Source organism: Scleropages formosus, chromosome 25 (genome assembly GCF_900964775.1).
Source record: "Scleropages formosus chromosome 25, fSclFor1.1, whole genome shotgun sequence".
NCBI classification, from domain to species: Eukaryota; Metazoa; Chordata; class Actinopteri; order Osteoglossiformes; family Osteoglossidae; genus Scleropages; species Scleropages formosus.
In genome coordinates this window covers 17357731-17378854 of record NC_041830.1, presented here as the reverse complement: position 1 = coordinate 17378854, position 21124 = coordinate 17357731, and the positions used below count along the sequence as shown (strand labels likewise).

The 21124-nt window shown below is 54.2% G+C and overlaps 2 protein-coding genes across 4 annotated transcripts; both read right to left on the bottom strand.

Moving 5' to 3' along the window:
* Positions 1 to 10486, bottom strand: LOC108921410 (zinc finger and BTB domain-containing protein 7A-like). Its single transcript, XM_029248993.1, has 5 exons — positions 10191 to 10486; positions 9928 to 10075; positions 4099 to 4638; positions 3113 to 3954; positions 1 to 1440 (listed from the first exon to the last, which is right to left on the bottom strand). The coding sequence occupies exons 1-5, from the start codon at positions 10484 to 10486 to the stop codon at positions 1026 to 1028; spliced, it is 2241 nt and encodes a 746-aa protein (XP_029104826.1). The 3' UTR covers positions 1 to 1025.
* A 1133-nt stretch (positions 10487 to 11619) lies between these two features.
* LOC108921692 (dual specificity mitogen-activated protein kinase kinase 2) lies at positions 11620 to 18199 on the bottom strand. 3 transcript variants are annotated; one of them, XM_029249325.1, is made up of 12 exons: positions 17588 to 18199; positions 17287 to 17463; positions 15876 to 16086; positions 15584 to 15730; positions 15271 to 15348; positions 15107 to 15158; positions 14258 to 14382; positions 13961 to 14174; positions 13717 to 13769; positions 13562 to 13623; positions 13251 to 13296; positions 11620 to 13151 (listed from the first exon to the last, which is right to left on the bottom strand). In XM_029249325.1, exons 2-12 carry the CDS (start codon positions 17376 to 17378, stop codon positions 13041 to 13043), a joined length of 1191 nt encoding a protein of 396 aa, XP_029105158.1. In that variant the 5' UTR covers positions 17379 to 17463; positions 17588 to 18199; the 3' UTR covers positions 11620 to 13040. The 3 variants fall into 3 exon arrangements, with proteins under 3 accessions (XP_029105158.1, XP_029105160.1, XP_029105159.1); XM_029249327.1 differs by lacking the exon at positions 17588 to 18199 and adding an exon at positions 16856 to 16960 and having other exon boundaries at positions 15876 to 16663; positions 17287 to 17334; XM_029249326.1 differs by lacking the exon at positions 17588 to 18199 and having other exon boundaries at positions 15876 to 16960; positions 17287 to 17334.
* Positions 18200 to 21124: the final 2925 nt, after the last annotated feature.

Here is a 21124-nt window from a genome sequence, read left to right as displayed (position 1 = left end):
CACGCACACACGCACACACGCACACACGCACACACGCACTGCTGCAGCCGTAACCTTCAGACTGCAGTCAGGTAACACGCAAGTGATGCTCAGGTAGTGTCAGCTTTACTCTATTTTGCCGCGGTGCCCAGGCCATACATCTCAACACACGCTCCCGACAATCCCCATCATCAGGAAACACAGATTCATCTCTTGGGCTGTTGACGTCAAAATGTGCAAATATTTTTAAAAAGAGTAAATAAAGATGAATGTGCGTCTCCGTCGCTCTCTTCGTCTCAGATCTGGAAGTTTCAGTTAAAGTGGGACAATGTGGAGCTGCTGCGACACGGGACACACCAGCTAATCCATCCAGGCGTCCGAGCGCGCGCACACGGACAGTGACATCCTGACCATCGCACCACCCCTCCCGGCACTGGGTCGCCTGGCCGAGCCATCCCCCCCCCCCCCCCATCATCAGTGTTCTTCATCATCACAAAAGGGACCGAACATCACCAGCTGACACACACATGAACGCACACGTTTGAGTGTCAAGTACCGAAAGCATGAAAAAAACACAGTAACCGAAAACGATTAAATTAAGACAAACTGAAGACAACATTAAAGTGGGGGGGGGGTTCAGAAGAAGGAGGAAACCGAATGAAGTGACCAGACATGGTAGTGCTTCAAAAACACGGAGAGTTTTCTCATTTCCTGTCCTGCAGCACTCGTTCTCCTAGCGACAGGGGTGTGTCTTCCTTGCATATATGACAGAGTTGAACCTGTGTTTTTACTCTCATTGGTTTGTGCCCCCCCCTTTGCAGATGTGGGACACTGTGCGCTGCACCCCCCGAACTTACCCCTCCCCTCCTCCTGTTTCCAGGGCTTGTGGAAAAACTCTTCCACCTGCATAGATGCTCGCGAGACGGAGACGCGAGACACGGTCCGACACCCTGAATTGGATCGTAGAGGAGTTTCCCGTCGCCCCTTCCTGTCCGGCATCAGCCCTCCGCCGAGCACCCGCCCCCACCTCTGCGTCCTCCCCCGGCTCATTGCCCTGCCTCCACCTGCAGCTGGGAGTTGCGGGCAGGGCCGCGCGCAAAGTCGTGGGCCTGGTCCTGTGGGTCCTCGTCCTGCGGGCGCCGCTTCCCTCGACCTGCGCGCGGGCCGGCGGGGGGCGAAGTCCCGGGATCGACCCCCAGCAGGCCAGTGTCCCGGGTGCGGGGCTTGCGACCGCGGCGCGAGGGCACGCCGTTGCAGCCGTCCTTCTTGAGGTGCCGGTGCAGGTGGTCGGAGCGAACGAAGGTCTTGAAGCAGCTCGAGCACTGATAGGGTCGCAGCCCCGTGTGGACCCGCATGTGGTTCTTCAGGTCGTAGTTGTGGGCGAAGGCGGCGCCACACTGTGTGCACAGGTAGGGCTTCTCACCTGTGTGCTTGCGCATGTGCACCTTCAGCTTGTCCTGCCTGTGGACCGCGCACACACACACACACACACACACACACACACACACACACACACACACACACACACACACGAACCCATCAGCTACCCTGAACAAACACTATCCGGCACATCAATGTACCAATAAGCGTAACTACAGTAACTGAAATGGTCATGAACACTTACCCTCAAGTGATACAGTAAAAATTAAGTGTCAGCTGAACAAGAAAATAATAATGATGTTTCTCTGCCCACAAACACGTGGATCGGACATCTGTTTGTAACACTTCGTAACTCGAAAATCACTCAAGTCGTTATTTAACATTTTAAAACCATCATTCCTCGCTTGTTCACAAGTTACTTCTGTAAAAACCTCACATACAGCTATGATGAGCAAAAATAACATTTTTATAAGTAACTATATCCAAACATCACTAAAATTCCAATGAACTCAGAGCCATTTGCTGACGAACTGTGAGCTTGGAACCACTTTTAATCTTCTTCATCGTTTGCACCATTATAAATGTTGTAATACTGAGGTCTGTAAACGTCTCCAATACATCTACAGTGATTAAAAATAGGACTCTGCTCATATCGTTATTTATTGTTCGTTCTGAGTTTTGCCAAACAAACCACACTTTGTTTGTTTTTTTGTGGTGTTTATAATTCACACCCAGTCAGTTAGAGCGTTAATCTACTCTCAGTCGTGTACTGGTATTACTGCAGGGTATTACTGTATCCGTTCTGGGTGAGTACTTCGATCGAAGGGACTGCAGCAGGAAGTGGTATTCGAACCCATGACCTTCACATTGCAAGCTCACAACTGTGCATATAGGCTCAGTGTAAGAAAGAGGTAAAATGAGCTCTGCCAGTTGATGCGGGAACCAGCACAGACTGTCACCGGCAGCAGCGCAGGCCCAGATGTAGCAATTTACCAATTTGTGCTTCATAATAATTTATATCTGCAGTGTCCGTGGTCCTCACCTCACGCAAATCCAGGGCTGGCTCCGCCTCCAGACTTTAACCGCTTTGCCCGCCCACATCCCCCTCCCCACGTAGCCCCTGAGCGCAGAGTGAAGTCAAACAAATGGTCGCCGCGGAAACGGAGCCACTGGGCGGGGGCTGCGCTGTGGCACCTGACCGAGGTGAATTATTTAAAGGAGCGGAGTGATTTATTAGCACTCAGCCTGCACTCCTGACCTGGAGCAAACAGGATTAGGGCCACAGAGCCCCTCCTCCTCCTCACACCGCCTGTTGCTGTAGGACTGTCCCCGCCCCTCCCCGCCAGGCACCGACTCCATGCTGCGGCTGCGTTTCAGCTGCCTGGGAAGATGGCGAGGAGCTTCGGGGAGGGCACAGACAGGGCTGCTGCATCAGCATCTCGTGGCCAAGTGGCCCGGCGAACAGCACATTCTGTTTGGCGCAACACCGTGAAACTCAGTGCAGCTCGTCTGAAAGAGTTCAGTAGGCACAGGTTTGACTGTCTGCGCGTGCCCGCGCGCGAGTGTCTGCATCCTGGGTCCGTCAAGCACGTGGGTTCGAATTACCCTGCCGGCTTGAGCCTTGCTGCTGCCGTTCCGCGACTTCGCTGCATGCCGACCCTAAATAGCGGCGTTGCTCTCATCCACCTGGACCCCTACATTGGTGTGCACCCCCCACCCCCAAGATGCTGCGGTGGCGGCCCCCATCGCTCACCTGGTGAAGCGCACTTTGCAGATGGCGCACTCGTAGGGCTTCTCTCCCGTGTGCGTGCGGATGTGCCGCGGCAGCTTTCCGGCACCCTGGATCACCTTGGAGCAGATGGGGCACTTCTGGAAGGCCTTGGAGCGCACCTTTTTCTCTCCTGAGGGGGCGCCGGCCCCCGCGCCGCCCCCCCTGCCGGCCACTCTGCCGCGCCGCGGGGTCCACAGAGGCAGGAAGCCCTGAGCTACAGCGGCGGCCTCCTCGTGGGGAGTGCTGTTGAAGTAGTTCAGGTAGAACTCTACGTCGGCCTCCTCCGGGTCCTGGAGCTCCGCCCCATCCGCCCCCCGCTCCTTCTGACGCCCCACTGAGTCCATCATGCGCTGCAGCAGGGCGCTGGCCGACGCGCCGTCGCGATCCCGCTCGGCCTCTGCGCCGGGGAGGTAGTGCCCATTCTGGGAGGGGGTGTGGACCCCTGGAGACGTCCTGCCCCCCTCGCCTATCTGCCAGGCCAGTATAGCAGCCGCCTGCGCTACAGCACCCGCTTCCATCTCCGCGTGCCGCTCTTGCTCTCCTTCTCCTTCCCCTCCGCCCTCCGCCGCTTCCTCCTCGCACTGGGGGCGGAGCTTCGGCGAGCGGCACCCAGAAGGGATCCCGTTGTGCTGGGCGAAGGGCATAGGTAGAGGTGCCGCTGGGCTTGAGGGGGGGTCCCTGAGTTCAGGGCTGCTGTGTCCAGCGCTCCACAGCGCCCCACTCTGGAAGAACTCGAGGTACTCTCGCGCTCTCATCCGGTTGCTCCGCTCGCCGCCGCCATCCTTCACGTGCTCCTCGGCTTCCCTGCCGTGCTCAGCATCCACCTGCGGGCACAAAGCGGGCACAGCGGCGGTCAGCCTCTCGCCATCGCCCCCTGGTGTTCGCAAGCTTCAAACACCTCCACTGTTCAGCTCTGAACAAAGTGTGCGTGCGTGCGTGCGTGCGTGCGTATGCACGGGGAGCCTCACCGGCAGCGAGAGCACTTTGGTGTCCAGCAGGTGGCTGCAGACATCATGCACGGGTGCTATCTCGAGGAGGCGTGCGGCGCTCAGCACCTCGCCTACGCTGCTGCGGCTCACGGTCAGAGTGGCTGTGTAGGCGAAGTCGAGCAGCGCCGCCATGGCCTCGGCGCGCACAAAGTCGATGGCGTAGACACTCTGGTGGTCCGCGGCAGCGCCCGATGTGAACAGCTTGTGGAAGTAGGAGCTGCAGGATGCCAGGACGGAGCGGTGCGCCGGGAACTCGCGGTCCTGCGTCACAAGCAGCACGTCGCACAGCTGACCGCTGAGACGCTGTTCGTTGAGGCCCCCCAGCAGTTCCGCGCTGTGTTCCGGGAACGGGATTCCAACCGGGCCCTCCTCGGAGTGCCCCGGCCCAGCCCCCGTCCCGCCCCACCGCCTGCCCCCGCCTCTGGCTCCGGACGACATCTTCCACCAGCCTGCCGCCGAGCCACCGATCACAGCTGCCGCCCGCGTGTCCGTCCTGCCGTCGGTCCGTGCGCCGCCTGTCTGTGGAGAGAGGGGGCGTTAGCGAGATGTCACCTGCACCCGGCCATCTGCCGCCAGGCTCCGCTCCGGTGCCACACACCCACACCGATTCAGCGGCCGAAGCATCGGCTCTCGCCTTCAGACTCACATCTCCGAGAGAGTGAGAAACAAAAATCAGCATCATTTATCACAGCAGAAGCAAGGCGAAAATTGGGTGAAAACTGTGGTTACGAGGCAGCGCTCCGCTGGTGCTCCGCGGTTAGCGGAACCTGCGCAGGAACAAGTGTGGCCAAGAGGGGAGAGCTGCCCAAAAAGAGACCAGACAGCGAGAGAACGATGGAAAGTTCAACCCAGAAGAGTGTTTAGAGCCAGCAGCACGAGGGAAAAGCTCCATTCCCATAATGCTCTGGGCCAGCAGCTCTGCCCCTTGCTGGCACTTACATGAGGACCAGGGCCTGCATCCACAGAGTGAAGTGGGTGTGGGGTCCTCGGGCATGGGGGGCAGTGGAAAATTCCCACAGGAGGGGGCACCTTCGCCGCGCTTCCAGCAACCCATCCTGCACGGGGAGCCCGTCAATCTGGTCTGAGCCGGTTACCTGTCCCTGTGCCGCGTGCCGAGCTCCTGTCCACTTAGTCGCTCGTTCGCTGTCGGGGGGAGGATTAAAATAATCGACTGCATCCGCAGAGGTGGGAAGCAGAGTGGGGGTAGGGAGCAGGAAACTCACTGCACTCTGTTTGCCCACGCACACACGGTGTCCCTTCGGTGAGCTGCAGAAACCCAGGGAGCTCAGGGTGGATTTGAGAGCTTCCCCTGCTCACCTGTGAGTGTCATGCAGGGGCCGTGATCCCACCACCTGCCTGGTCCTCACTCGTCAGGTGCTCACCCACAAACGAACACACACACACGAAACGGGGCCCTGCTTCCTGGTTATGTACCTCAAATACCTTCCTTTTGCATGCGACCGTCTCCCTACAGACCAACAGTCGAGTCCTCATGGGGCGGAGTCTTCTAGGGTATCTGCCCCCTGCACCCTCACCCTCCCACCCTGAACCTGATAAGGCCCTGGGGGTGGGGAATGCCGCTCTGTTATCGGCCTCTGATTTGAATGTCCCAACTGAAGGAAGACACAGGAATGATGGAATAGAACCAGTGGACCCTTGACCACTACCTGTCCAGGTGGCCCAGCGAGGGGGGGGGTGACCGCCCTCGACCGGACACTTCTACCTCGGCCCCAACACACCGTATCCGGATTCGACTCCTGCTCTGCCTGAGACTCAGTGTACAAGAGCCCACAACCAAACGCTCTCCGATCCAGGTGTATAAACAGCGGGGGAGGGGCAGGTGAGGGGCGTGTGTGTGTCTGTCTGTCGGGGGGGGTTGGGGAGAGCGAATGCTGCTCCGCGTCACACAGACACACATCTCACTCTCGTTCCGTCAGCTTCGCTCCTCTGCTTTCCCTGTACCAGTTCAGGGTAAGTACCTTGATCAAGGGGACTGCAGCAGGAGGGTCGATTCGAACCCGAGTCCTCTGAGCCCAAAGGCGGTGTCTCCAACTGCTGCGCCACCTGCTGGCCCATCACTGTAATAGACAGTCATGGCCCAGAATTCGGTCGTTTGAGATCGGAAAGCTTGACTTTATGAGCACCGGGTTTGCGTTCCAAAGCTCCTGAGAGCTGAGCAGCATGAGACATTTACAGTTATTAAAGTACATTTATTCCTTCATTTAGTTATTAATGTACCAATATATTAATTTATCAGACACTTTTCTCCAAAGTGACTCACTGCGATTATTAACTAGTGTTTATCTCACACTTGTATCCAATGCGATTTACAATGTTAGAAACACTACAGTACAGTACCTGAACACAGCAGAGCAGCGTAACACACACACACACACACACACACACACACACACACACAAAACACTGCACCTGAAACGTGTCTTTGGACTGTGGGAGGAAACCAGAGTACCCAGAGTAAACACACACATTGTAAAGTGTAGAATGTGTAAAGCTACAAAGGTAGAGAGAGACAGACATACATCATCATCAGTATTATTAGTAGTAAGCTGTACAATAGTACAGAGTAATTAATAAATGGAAAGTGCACTTATGTTGTGGCACGAGGGGCCAAAGCAGACGGGACACACTGTTGCTCCTCCTGTTGTCCACTGACACTTCGACACACACTTTCTGAACTGAGCGCCTCCGTGCCGCACCATGTTTACCCAGGCGGGGTTCTGTTTGTCTTTTCGGTGGGTAGAAAGGCGAGGAATGTCAGCGGGGGGGTGGGGCTGGAACACACCTGCCAACTGCTGCAGGGGGCAACTCCCATGGGGCAACAATGAGCTGTGACTAAGAGGGCGAGAGAAGCGCGGTTACGGGAAACACTGCGAAGTGTGTGTGACGGGACACTTCACGTTATGACAGGAGGGTGAGAAGAGGTCCTGGAGGATGGGGGTCAAAGGTCAAGGCTTCAGTCTGAACAGACACATAATAATGGAAGGAGGGGTCATGTTTACATATATGTATCTGCCACTTTTACAGCGTTCAGCTATTTACACCGATTTGCCTGTTTACACAGCCTGGTAATTTTTACTGTATCAGTTCAAGGTAAGTGCCTTGAGCATGGAAATTCGAACCCAAGTCCTTTGAAACCAAAGGCAGTGTTGCTAACCACTGTGCTACCTACTGCCCCCTTTCTGTCCTGCACCGTTACCCCAGGCTTGGCCAGGACTCTACGGCGGGCACGGCGCACGCAGAAAGGGCAAGTGACGGGTTCGAACGAACGCCGCCGACGCCGCCGTTGTCGTTCAGAGCCTCGCAGCGACACCCTGGAGCCGAACTCGGCGGCAACGAGTCCCGAAAGGCCAGCGGCATTCAGCAGGGCGGCGACTCAGCAGCCCCCCCGGGAGACGAGCACCCATCGCGTCCCGCAATCCTCCATAAAACTTTACAAGGGAGCAGCACCTGCTTTTATTACCGCAACTCAAAGGTCTGAGTTTATCAAGCGCTCATGGAGACAACGCACCCTCGCGCACACACCTTACACACACAGGTTGGCGAACTCCTTCATCTGGTGGTCAGCGACTGTGGGTGCGGGCTTGTGCCTGCAAGTCCCTCGACTCAATTATCCACCTCTTTTCGCTGTCCAGCTGCATGACGCACATGTCCAGGAGAAGGGCACGCGAAGGGCACGCGAAGCCCCTCGGCCCCCGATCTCGACCCAACGGTAGCCAACGCGCTACCAGGGGGACGCCCTCTTCGGGACCAGAGTTCAGCGGTTCAACCCTACTGGTTCAATGTGTTCAGGCAAAGGGTTGTGTGAACAGCAATAATTCACACAAGGTTTTCAAATGCACGCATTGTCTGCACACACACACACAGCGCTAAGCACAGAGGGACAGGCCGAGTGGCCCACAAGCGGATGACTGGAGAAGCCAATGGGAAAAGGGCAGATTAACTAGCTGGTTGTTATCTGCTGGGCAGCACTGTTGTGTGACACGGCGGCACAGCGAGCTTAGAGCTGCTAATAGGATCAGGTAGCGCAGGTTCGTGTTCCTAGAAACGCTGTGGAACACCCACCCCCACCCCCACCACAAGGGGCAGAAGGGGGCGGTGCCCCCACTCCTGTTCCTGTTGGATCACAGGACTACCTGCCTCTCCTGCACCATCCTGCCTCCCCAGCATGGCAGGTTGGCGATCAATGTGGGCAGAGAGACCCTCCCAGCTGGGGGGGGGGGCAGGCTGTGGCTCAGGTTCCTCTGTTGGGGTCACTGGGAGGGGCTTGGCAAAAAGTCGTTAAATGTCATCACCTGACAAAGGCACTCCTCTCCCCTACCCTGATGGTCCCAAACAAGTCAAGCAGGTCCTGCTCAGGGAAAGCATGAACAAGCACTAGTGCACACACCTGCACATGAGCACAGAATTACATTCCAGATAAACCGTGTTGGCAGCTGTGGCTGTGAACCGAGAAGCACAGGTGACTCCTCCCCAAGTGTTTGCTCAGCAGTTTGACTGACATTTGTGTTTGTGGAACCCAAACGACAACCAGTACCGCCCGTTCTCGTCCCAAACTTCCCAATCACGGATCAACGAATCCGCCATTGCTGGCATCGCTACTGATGTGAGTGAGCGTGTGTCAAACCCCCATCCCTGCAGCGCGCAGCTCATCCCGTCCCTCATATTCTACATGTGAATTGTCAAAAACAGGCCCCCTGCTCTCTGTTGGACCTTATAGTGACCTGACTTCCAGCACTGCGCAGTGTGTTGCGTGCTGCCATTCCAGCACGGGACACAGTCGCCTACCTGCCCCTCCCCCCCCACCTGCGTTCAGGACACTTCCCAACAGCCCCAGAGAAGCCCTGCACTGATCCATCCCCAGCAGGCACCCCCCCCCCTTATTTCCATCCTGCTGCTGTGGTGTCCAACCCCTCCATTGGTTGAGCTCCCCATCACTCACCACACCTCCCCAACAGGACTGGCTGGCTACTGCTCTTTTTCCTGTGTGGCCAGAGGCAATGCACCCTGGGAAACTGAGTTCTGGGCTGCCACCCCAGCCACTCTGTGACACCGGCCCCAAACTACACGTCCCAGCGCCCCCCAACACCACCCCAACGCTCCCCACCCCGCCACCCACACTGCCACCTCCAAGCCATTCCAACGTAAGCACTCGAAGTGCGCTCTGTTGCGGAGGAGATGCCAGGCAAGGCGAGGGCAGCGACCCTCAAGTGACACACAGCAGTGTGTGTATGTGCGTGTCAAGTATGAGGGAGAGAGAGAGATGGACGCTATTCCCATCAGCCCTCTTTCTGTTCCTGGTTCTCTCAGAAATCCTCCCAGATCCTTGACCTAAATTGAGAGTTTTCCCCCTTCCAGTAAAATTTAAAGCTGTGTCAGGGAGGATCCCAAAGGCAGGCTGACCCAGCGCCCCCCTGGGGAGCTGGCACACCTACAAAGAACACTTTCCTGGTGTGTCACTGCACCTTGTCCTGCTTTCCTTCTGCCCGTGTCCCCCGCAGCACCCCAACCTCCAACCCCCCTTACCTGTAAACTAAGCACCAAACTTTGAGTTGCAGCTTCAGAGTGAAGGGATGAAGTTGAGAGCAGGTGTGAAGGGAGGTGGGGGCTCTGAACCAAACCGCAGGGGCAGAAAAATGCAGAAGTGGAAGGAGAGAGACTGGTGGAGTCCTGCTTGGCCCTCCCTCCGTCCCCTCGTCCCCCGCCCCTCGTCCCCCTCTCCCCTGATCCGCGCGGTCACCAGGGCCCGAGCCACCAGCCGAGGGGGGCGCCGGGGACGCCGCTGCTCACCTGCAATGGCAGTGAGGTGCGATTGCTGTGGGTCGCCAGTCCTCTGCTCTCCAGAGTGCCGTCTCTCTCTCTCTCGTCCTGTCGCTCCCTCGTTCGCCCCGACCAGCCCTGAGCTTGTGGCGCGGCTCTGTGCGCTAGCCGAGCGGCAGCAGATCAACTCGGTTCCCTTCCTGGTTTCTGGAGGGCAATGAGGTCCCTCCCTTTCTCGCTCGCTCGCTCTCTCATGCACAGGGCTCTCTCTCTCTTAAAGACACAGCGCTCACCTTATCTTCCCTCGTCCCTCCTGCTCCTCCTGCTCCCCACGGCTCAGCCTCAGGGGAGCGCGCAGCAGACTAATGTTCTCCAGTCGTTCGAAAACAGTTGGGGCCCTGGCCGAGAGGCGAGGTTCAGTTCTCCGGGAGCCCTTGTGGTTACGCTGTGCCGCCAGCGAGACGTAGCGAACCTCAGGGGGACATTCAGGTGACTCCGGCACGTCGACTCCCTTCTTCTCCTCCTCCTCCGCCTTCTCTCCTTCCTGCGTGTCGAGTTGCGTCCAGCCCATCCCACAGCCTGAGGTCATGGTGTCCCACCCCAAAAGCAAGCCCCGGCGCATTCCAGCTACCGGCACCGACCGCCAGAACCCCCCCCACCAGCACCGCCACCAACCTGCCCCCGCCCACCCCATTCGCAGAAACTGGTGCCTTTCTCAGGACTGCCAGGCACAGACCCACCGCCATACCCACACAGCTCCCAACTTCCTCTTTCATTTGAAGAGCACCCCACCCCCACCAAACTTCCTCCATCAGGTTTTTCAGTTCAGCGTCCTTCCCACTGTCTTGTTCAAGAAACTAAACAAGAATTGCCCATAACACAAAGTCTGGGGCTGCCCCACAGCCCCCCACGTGTACCTGTGTGTCACCTCCGCCCCACCGCGTACCCTTCTGACGTTGCCCAGGGTGAGAGAACCCAAAGGGAAGCACCCACACCCAGCATCATGCGACAGTCACTGTCCTGCTGGTTTACTCTGCCCCCCCGCAGCAGCCCAAGTTCTTTCTCTCACACACACAGACACACACACACACACACACACACACACACACACACACACACACACGAGACAGGTTGCTGCTCCTTCAGCAGACCCATGTGACCTGTCAGCCTGCTCTAACCCCCTACACACCAGGATTGTGAACAAACATTCGAACATTACACAAAGAAAAATGGAAGTTTTGCTCAAGTAATTTTCACACAATCCACCAAGAGTGCAGCTAATTAAATGTAAAAAAAATGTAACGCTGTGGTCTTGACTGCAGGGCCACAGGTCAGAGTTACACACAGGTCTTTTCTCTGATATGAGCACCCAGTGTGACACTGGACGTACGTGTGTGTGTGTGGGCATGTGTGTGTGTCATGTATAGTTCCCACCCAGCAACAGTGAAGAAACCCTTCCAGGGAAGCGGTTTTCCAGCGCAGGTCCTCTTGCTGTCATCACATCAAAACACGTCAACATCAGGCATTTCTCTTATGTCATCCGACATGCCATTTATTGACAATAAAAACTTAAAACAAGACGTTCAACAGTTTTGCTTCGGTACAAAACACCCCCATACTAAACCAGACTGGAGAAGCCCAAGAAAACACCCAGAGCAACAAGACCCCCAAAACCCAAAGGAGAAGAAATAATGTTTAAAAAAAAAAAAAAAGGTCATCCCATGTCCAAAGGAACATTTATTCATCCCTTCACCGCACTCCTCCACAGCATCATGCATCTCTGCAAAAGAAAAAGGACCAAGGGAACAGACAGCAGAACACAAAACAGCAAGGGACCCGCCTCAGTGGACTGGGACCCGGTGCCCCTGCCTCGCTCCCGTACAGCATTCATTTTTTCAATTTCACAAAAACAAAAACAGAAATTGTTTACATTCAGTCCACGTGGTCTAGAAGCCAGAAGAAAACCAAAGAAAAAATATATATTTATATATATATGCGTATCACTTGTACATATGTGGAGACATACACATACACACGCACACACGTACGTACACATTTATGTATCAATATATACACATCTCCGTGGATGAGCTACAGTGACGAAAGCTTGTTCCAATAACCGGTTTGCCACATCGCACTCGTTACATCATTTGTAGCACTTGTTGCCTTTCACAATATGAGAACAAAAGAGTTGTACAATTATAAAAACAAAACAAGCAAGATTATAAAGGTAAAGAAAAGGGGGACAAAAGCCCGGCAGGAGCTCAGGGTGGGTTGGTCGTTCAGGAGGAGTGAGGAGTGTCGCATGTGTGAGGTGTACAAGCACCACTCGGTCACTTGGGTAGCCGTGATCACCGTCGCAAGTTTCACTTTCCACCGCGATTCCTCGAGCCGAACCGGTTCTCATTGTCGACACCTGACTGCTGAAAGAGCCGGAAGAGCTTGGCTCGAACCGTGGGCCGCGCTCAGCAAACCGGACTTCTTGTCTCATACAGGTTGATACTGAGGACCGGAACGACCTCGGACAAGTTAGCAATGGCGGAGCAGACCCTCGAACACTCACGAGTCCCAAGCGAAGGACAGCTCCACGCGACCACTAGGGGGCACCAGCCTGAGCCGTCCCCCATGAACACAGCATCGCCATGTGGCTAAATACAGCTAAGAGCACCTCTTGACCACACCATCCAGACTGCTAGACCTATCCATGCACCCCCCCCACCCCCTGAGACCTAACAACCATTCACAACCTGCAAGTGACTACATCCACAATGAGGGGGAGGAAACGGGATGAAAAGCATCCGGGGACAGTCAGTGCTTTGCATTCGTTGGGGAACCACATGTCTGTAACTGTGTCCATCTGCTGACAAAATAAGGAGAGTGTGTGGGGATGGGGGCAGGGCTGTGTGTACGTTCATGTACACATGACTGTGACTGCTCAGTGAGAGCGAATGCTTATGGATATCACTGTGTGCGTGTGTTGTTAACGTATGACTGCATGCATGCTGGTAAGCTCTATGCCACGGTTAGGAGATGCATGTGTGTCTAAATGTGTTTCTCAGATGCCCTTGGGGGTTGTTGTATTAGGCCACTGAGTGAATGAGAGTGAGTGAGTGTGTGAGAGAGAAAGAGAGAGCACGCCTCACTCAGTTGCCCGTACGGGTCGGCGTACTGGGCTGGTTGAGGCCCATGGTTTTGCATAACCAGCCAGCAAAGTCCACCTCCTCCACCTCGGAGCGCTTGATGAATGTGTGGTTCTGGGCAGAAGAACAAAGGAGAAAATACACCTGGTATTACAATGAGAGTGGGGACATCTCAAAGGACAGTTAGGGAGTCATGCTACAGTCAAGACCCACCATGAGCATCTTCAGGTCGGCCCTCTCTGCCGGGTTCTTAATGAGGCTGGAAAGACAACATTGACCAGACTGGATTATTACACACAACTTACAACACATGACACAAAACAGAGAATGCAAAGAGACTGAGGATGGGAATTGGTTGTACTGAGGAAACCTCTCTACAGGGTGGAGGGGGGAAATAAAAATAATCGCAATAATTTTGCAGCCACGAAGTCACTGCCACGGTCTAAAACAAGAAGCAACAACATTAGGAACCCAACAGCCCAAACTGGTCTTGTGAGCCCACAAGGGAGGGAAAAAAAACTCACCATTTAGTCACAAAATCGTGGAAATCGGTGGTGAAGATGCCGTGGGGGAGCTTGGGCGGAGGCTGCAGAGGAGATTCAAGAAGTGTAGGAGGTGAGAGCAGGTCTGTGGGTGCAGGGGATCCATGAGGGACAGTGAACACACCATTAGGTCTCACCTCATTTACAATGTAGTCCAGCAGCTCGAAGATAGCCATTGCTGGGCCGTGTCCTGGGACACATGTGACATGGGGGGGAGAGAGAGAGAGAGAGAGCGAGCACCATCTGTCAGCTCCTTCTGGAGAGGTAAGGACGTCAGCTAGCAACTGCACTGTAGATTGACCAGTGCCATCAGTGCTGGCTTCAGAGTTAGCTGATGCTAATGTGTGTGCGCGGTAACCATGACAACAAGCAGACACTCACCACTGACCGGTCGTCCAGGAGGACGGGGGCGTGGAGAGGTGCTTAGAGTCCCGCCCTCTGCCCCATCCAGCACAGGCCGGCCGAAGATGGCCTCCAGCTCCTTGGCATCAGGAGGGGGAATCGGGTAACGGCCGATGGCGAGCTCCACCAGTGACAGGCCCATGCTCCACACGTCCGACTGCACTGAGTAGTGTGTGCCCTGCAGTCTCTCCGGCTGTGGGGCGAGGAACCAGGGTCAGGGCACCAGGACCTTCTCATAGGTGTGTGTTTCTGAGAGAGAGAGAAAGGAGCACCCACCGACATGTATGAGCGAGTCCCCACAAAGGAGTTGGCCATGGAGTCGATGAGCTGGCCACTCACGCCGAAGTCGCACAGCTTGATCTCCCCGCGCGAGTTCACCAGAATGTTGGATGGCTTGACATCTGCATGGACAGGAAGAAAGGGATCAGCAGAGTCCAAGGGGCACCGGCAACCTCATGGGGCCTCTGAGGAGGGTGGCATTACTGAGCATGTTTGTCACCACAGCCGCAAATGACTGGGGGGGAGAGGGAGCAGCTCTGAGGTGGACTCTTCCGGGTTCTTTCTTGTGTACAGAGAAGTAGACACGGGAGGGAGGTGTGAGCAGGAAGGGCGCAGCAACCATGCAAACAACTGGCAAGGTGCAATTACCAGCTGTCTGGGGTCCTGTTTGGCTCTGGTGCTCCAAGCACACTTAAGAGGCCTGGCTTTGGGAGTGTGGGGTCTCTCTCTCTCTCTCTCTCTCTCTCTCTCTCTCTCTCACACACACACACTTCAGCGCCAACCCACTCTCTTTCTCCATTACTGTGACATTTTCTGCCTTCCCTAAATATGAATACAGCTATTACACTACGTAGTCAGGCAATGTGGTACTTTACCGTGCTATTGCGAAGACCCGCAGAGGCAGAAATAGTACAGAAAACTACCAGCTAACAGGAGTACCAATTGGAGCAAAACCAGCAAGAAGTGGGACCTGAATCCCGTGAGGAACCCCTTCACAGAAAGACGGTACAAAGTCTCAGATTTGGTTGACAAACTGTTTCAGCCACACGATGAGACCCAACCACAGTTATGGTGTGGATGCAGAAGAAACTCAGGTCGACCACACCCAGCCAGGTGGTGCTCTACCTCTGTGCATGATCTGATGCTTCTCGCGCAGGTATGCCAACCCCCGGAGAACCTGTGTGACACAAAGGTGAGGCAGAGATGAGGAGGAAAGGGGAAACCTTTGGTATGACACCTCCTACAGGGAGGCAGAGAAAGGCTCCAGCCGACAGGAACGTCATACTCACGGCGATGCTGACTTTCCCAAGGATCTCCTCTGGAATCCTCCTGGCCTCCTTCAGAACCTGATCCAGGGAGCCGCCATCCTGCAGACCAGAGACAGATGAACACAAACGACTGAGGATACCTTGTAACCATTGATTGGAGTCACATACGTATGAGGGTATTTAAAAATCACTAAGTAAAAGTTGTTTTGAAGGACAAAAGCAGTGACAGTGAAGCAAGAAGTTTATGAATCTTAAAACATTTCCAGCACTGAGACACAGGAGGCATTATGGGATGCCCACAACCATGAAACCCCCTGCTGTTCTTCCTCCTCACCATGTGCTCCATGCAGATGCTGATCTCGCCATCACTGTAGAAGGCCCCATAGAAGCCCACGATGTAGGGCGAGTTGCACTCGTGCAGCACCTGTAGCTCACGAATGATCTGGTTCCGGATGGCAGGCTTGATCTCCAGGTGGATCAGCTGTGGGTGGGACAGCAGCACAGGGGTCAGGTGCCATCCATGGGTCAAAGGTGACAGGGAGTAGCAAACTCTACTTAGTAATTATAAATCCACTAATACGTACATGACTCAGAGCAGTCAGAAGAGGAGTGCGGCACAGCCTTACCTTCCGGGCCATCACCAGGCCAGAGGGCTTGTGGCGGACCTTGTTGACGACACCACCGTTCCCGGCACCCAGCTCACAAATGTGGTGGAAATCGTCATCCTTCAGCTCACCCACCTGGGCCTTCTGGGTGAGGAAGGCCTCCAGGCGCTTCTTCTGCTGCTCATCCAGGTCCAGCTCCTCAAGCTTCTTCTGCAGAGTGGCTAGGCTCGCCCTGTGGGACGTCCCCCCCGACACCATTACAGGCAGACAGCGCTGAGCTTTCGAAATGAGTCATCATCATTGCTGTCGTCATCAACATCATCTTCTCTGCAACGCTCTGAATTCACACCATAACCTTGATTCCCTTCTGACAGTCATAGTCCGCCTAACAGGTCTTTTTCCCTGCCTTCTGTACAACATGTTAACACACGATACCGCAGCCCGTGAAGTTGCATCATCCGGCCGACCAGAACCGGGCAATGAGAAACGCATTCGAACCGTGGAATCCTTCCTGAGGTGCGAGACGTAGAAAAGCCTCCCGTTGTGAAAAACCCTTTTGCACATTTCACAGCATCTACAGTTAAATCCTCCTAAGTGCAGTTAGGAAACAGCTCACGTCTTTAGGAGGGATTTGTGCAGGTTTCCCAACAGGACTCTTCCCTCTTACTGAGACAGGACTACAATGCACAGGGTCACCGCCTGCACGGAGCACCTCCTCCAAGATCCCACACGAGCGCAACTGGACTGGAAACCTGCTCATAACTTGCTTTATCTGCAACTCCAAAGATCCTAAATTTTTTGGTTAGGTTCTGTAAAAAAAAAAAAAAAAAAATAATCTTCAATTCTTTGCTTTCGGTAACCGCTTGCCCTTGTCAGGATCTCAGCATATAATAAGAAGGGACAATTAAAATACACAGCTGGAAATTTTAACCTTTATGGTAAGCCAAGTCACATTAAAACAACGAGTACCAAGTGAGAAAAACAAAGTAAAAAACACTGACCGAGTTCTCAAACTGTGATTAAGTGCTCATGTTGACCAATTCAGAGCGTAAACGTGGTGTCTTCACCCTGTGTGATCGCTACCACGGAGGAACTGCAGGCACGAGCTGTAAACACCGTGGAAGCGAGCTGAATGAATGCGGTCCCACACATCATTTCGGAGTTTTTTTTTTTTTTTTTTTTACTGCCACCTTCTGACTTAAGAGTAAACAGAGTTCAGGTTTACCCCGGGGGGGGGGGGGGGGGACTACTACCATATGGACGCGACTAAGACCAACCTTTTGTGCCCCTCTACCACACACACACACTGACACAACACAACAATGATAAATAATAACAACGCCGCCGCCGGTGTGAGCAGCAGCAGGACAGGAGCAGGAGGGACAACGGCGAGCCGAGCCGAGCCGAGCCGAGCCGAGCCGGCTCCACTCACTCGGACGAGGCGTCCAGGCCCCCGGTGCTCAGCTGTCCGTCCCCGGAGGGCGCGATGTTGAGCGGACCAGGCCGCGGCTTCTTTGGCGCCATGGCGGAGGCTCCGGAGGAGGCGGATGACGTCGGGCGCGCGGGGGGAAACACCTGACCTGTCTTGCCGGGCTCCTCTCCTCTGTGTCTGACAAGTGAAGGAGGAGGAGGCGGTGAGCCCTGCACGAGAGCCGAGACACGCGGGACGGGCCACGCACTGTAGGTGTCACACCAGCTACTGTCCGAGATCGATCGATTTGATTGGGGCTTACCTGACCTGTTGAATGACAGGTGGTGTGCTTCGCCTCGCGCTTGTGGCTAACGGCTACTGCTCCTCCTGGGGGGAGGCCCGAGCGAGTCCGCGCTGCTACGTCGCCGGGGAGGGCGAGGGCTCGAGGGGGGGGGTCAGCTAGCTCTCCGCTCCCGACACCGCGACCCAAGGGCGTCGCCACATTTCCTGCTTCCGTCCCTCCCGCGCAAAAAAAGCAAAAATGCAGTGAAAATAAAGCCGGGGTGGGGACGCTGTCGGGCGGGGCCCTCGGTCGGTGTCTGCCGCGCCCGCCCGGTCCTGCTGAGGCGCTGCGCTCGGCAGAGCCGCGGGAACCGGGGGGATTCACACGGTCGCTGACGTCGCACCCAGCCCGACTGTGTCCGGCTTCGGAGAGACAGGCAAGTCGAGTGTCACAACAGATGTCCCCGGAACGCGGGCAGGGGGCGCAGCTCGGTGTAGCTCTCCTGGCGGCGGCGGCGGCGCGCTGCGGAGATACAGAAGCAGGGAGTCGGTTCGAGGGGGGGGGGAAGAAAAAAAAGCGGCTAACGTTGCGAGAAGCTCATGAATCTCGCGAGATCGGGCACACGGACCGGGAAATAGAAGCGAGTATTATGAGAATCAGGTAGATCTCGTGAGATCAGAGATTGTCCGGAAGGCGGGGGGGTTTGGGGTTAGCGACTGACTCGAGAACACAGAGAACCTCGCGAGATTTCATAACCGGCAAGGTAGAAGCTGAGAACTGACGACGCTCAGATAATCTTGCGCTTCATTCAGTTTGGTCCAATTTATTCCACCTGTCTTTTTCGCTTGCCAAATAATACTAAGAAGCCATAGCAATTCTAGTACGTTTTGGATAAATTAAGCTCTTTAACATCCTGGTAAATGGGAGTTTATTGTAAATCTGCAGAACTTATGCATGAAATCACACTCCTTTACTGTGCTTTTGTGTCCACAAGAGGCAACTTTTTTTTTTTTTTTTTTTAAAGTAAGGATGAATGTCAAAGACTGTATTCCTTCTGCACCCTGTAAGGCTGCAATGTTACTCCTCCTTGACCTTTGACCCTAACCCTAGGCACTGGGTTTGACCCCCCTGGACAACCTCGGTGACAAAACCCAGGCCTGTAGCTCCTGGGAAGCTGCGGTACCGTTAAAAAGCGCTCCTCTCCTCTTGCTTTTCAGCGTTTTCTGCTCACCGGCTCCCATGAACAAAATGGGGATTTTCACGTGTGGTGGTTTTTGATACAAACAGAAACATCGGCGCACAATGACACGAGGGACATCGTGCCCTCGTCCATCTCGGCCGTGCGTGTGTTCGCGTTACTAAGCCAATGCCCCCTTTCATTCTTTTCTTATATTTAGTCTCCAGTCATTCACTCGTTTACAGCTCAAACAAAAGGTGACATTGACACTTGCAGCATAAATAATTTCACATTAATGACATTCATATTCATACACAGGATTACCGTTTACAGTGAGTCACAGATGTAGGTTTATTTAAGAAAGTCTAAATTTATAAATCAGACGACCAACGCTAAGGGACTTTACTATGCACCTTAAGCATATTTTCCTCATTTTATTTCTCACTGTACAACTAGAAAATTTAAACTGAACTACTGCTATTTAAGTTATAAGACTGAGAAAACCTGTGAAAGTTATTTAACAATATTCTTTAGCAGCTCTTTGGAGAACAGAATCTCTCTGCATTTCTCGTGGTAGGAGACACAAATTCCTTTGAAAGACAGGAAGGAAAAAAAAAAAAAATCACATTTATTATCCTTATTCTTTTAATCTAAAACAAAAAGAGCCAGATGCAGCTGGACTCAAAGGAAAACAAGTGCGATGCCACTTTGGCGGCTGAGGAACCGCCTGTGGTCTCACCGGAACTGATCTGTCACAACCAGAGTGTGAAAAAGGAGCAGCAGAGACATCTTTCAGGAAGAAGCGTGTCCTGGCCCACAGCCGCGTGAACGCATAACCAAGTAAAAGCGGGACGCTGCTCACCCAGGTGTGGGATGGCGGCATTCCCATTGCCGTCGCGCTGAATTGAGTTCATAGACGCTTTCTGTCACACAACTCTGACACTGCAGCGCCTGTGTAGCATCAGCGCTGTGCTTGGAGGGTGACTATACAGTAAGAATGACTTTTTCCAGAGAAAACAAAAAAAAAAAAAACAATATTACTTCCTCACAGGTTAGTGTACTTCCTGAAGGTGGCCACTTCCCACGTCCAGTTTGCATCAGCCATGTTGTAGCCATGGCAGCGGTCACCCATCACACCTCCTCCTCCAGCAGCTGCGGTCAGCCACGGTCAGCTATGGTCAGCCCGGGCACCACAAAAAAAAAAAAAAAAAAAAAAAGTCCTCAACCTTCACAGCCAGTGGATGGGACCAAAGCACCATTGAATACTTTGCATTGTGTCGAATGATTCCGATTTAACTTTTTCCACATCTCGTGTCTGCCGGGTCCAGTTCAGTTTTGACCCAGAAAAAGGCGTCATGGAAGCGATGTCTTCAGGCAGCAGGCTGGGGAGAACGCAGCAAGCAGTGCGGTTCGTCAACGGGGCTTCCCGAGCCGATGGGGGGCACGAAACACGGTGGTCTCCATTCCTCAGGAGCACTGTAGCCACAGGCCAGAAACACAACCCAGGCAGGAGCCGCAAGCCACCGGGCGACTGCAGGGATCACACCCCCCCAAACCGTGCAAATAAAGGACTCCGAAATGCATGGAAATGGAAAGGCATTCAAAACCACCACAGCTGAAGTTGCTCATCTCATCTCCATCTGCCCTGCCGCCCTAGAAATTATTGCATTCATGGAAAAACCATATCAGTATTTGTTACGGTGCCCCATAAGGCTGCTCTCGAACAGACAGCCATTACTCTCTGACAGCGTTCAGCACCGGGCAGAAGTGGTCAGCTGTAGTGATCCGAAGCGTAGCGATGCCTGAAGCACGAGGAAACCTCATTCAGTCCCTGCTTAAGAGCTCCTCCCCCTTGTAACCCATCAAGCGCCGAACAGAGCGCTTTGCCACCTCTTCACTCCAACCAACTGCAGCGAAGGCTCATCTTCATCCACATCTCAGAACAAAGTAAGAACATGTACAGTAGACGTAAAGCGCCTCTCTAAAGTGTTTACCCACAAACAACTGCGATGAGCAAACGGAAGGTCTTCTTGGCGCCACGTGGGCTCACCGTGGGAACTGAGGTAGCTCGTCTGCTGCACGTACACAGGACCGAAACCGCAAAGTCCAGGTTCACTGCAATGGCAAATATTTATTGAACATGAACACAAGCACTGCTATTTCTGCCTTAAGAGTTTTTTTTTTTTTTTTTTTTTGACCATTACCAATATCTATAAATAACACTGCAACTAAAGTGCAGGTGGTGTGGGGTGGGGGGGCTTGTGTTTTCACGTTCATAATCCAGCTGTTTGTTGCTCACAGGTCCAAAACCTCGCCACATCTCTGCCAGCAACCTTTGCCATCCTCCTGTCTGCCATGGAAGCTACGGATGGTGAGGAGCACCGCAATGAGCCAAAGCC

Bases quoted from the DNA above. Each gene is read 5' to 3' on its own strand.
- LOC108921410 (XM_029248993.1), bottom strand. From the start codon at position 10,486: ATGACCTCAGGCTGTGGGATGGGCTGGACGCAACTCGACACGCAGGAA. The intron at 3,955-4,098 runs GTGAGGCTCCCC...TTGTGCCCGCAG, and splicing joins CCAAAGTGCTCTCGCTGCCG to GTGGATGCTGAGCACGGCAG. The intron at 1,441-3,112 runs GTGAGCGATGGG...CGCGGTCCACAG, and splicing joins TGCAAAGTGCGCTTCACCAG to GCAGGACAAGCTGAAGGTGC.
- LOC108921692 (XM_029249325.1), bottom strand. From the start codon at position 17,378: ATGGCGCCAAAGAAGCCGCGGCCTGGTCCGCTCAACATCGCGCCCTCC. The intron at 16,087-17,286 runs GTGAGTGGAGCC...GACGTCCCACAG, and splicing joins GGCCTGGACGCCTCGTCCGA to GGCGAGCCTAGCCACTCTGC. The intron at 13,770-13,960 runs GTGAGTGTCTGC...CATGTGTCCCAG, and splicing joins TCCTGGACGACCGGTCAGTG to GACACGGCCCAGCAATGGCT.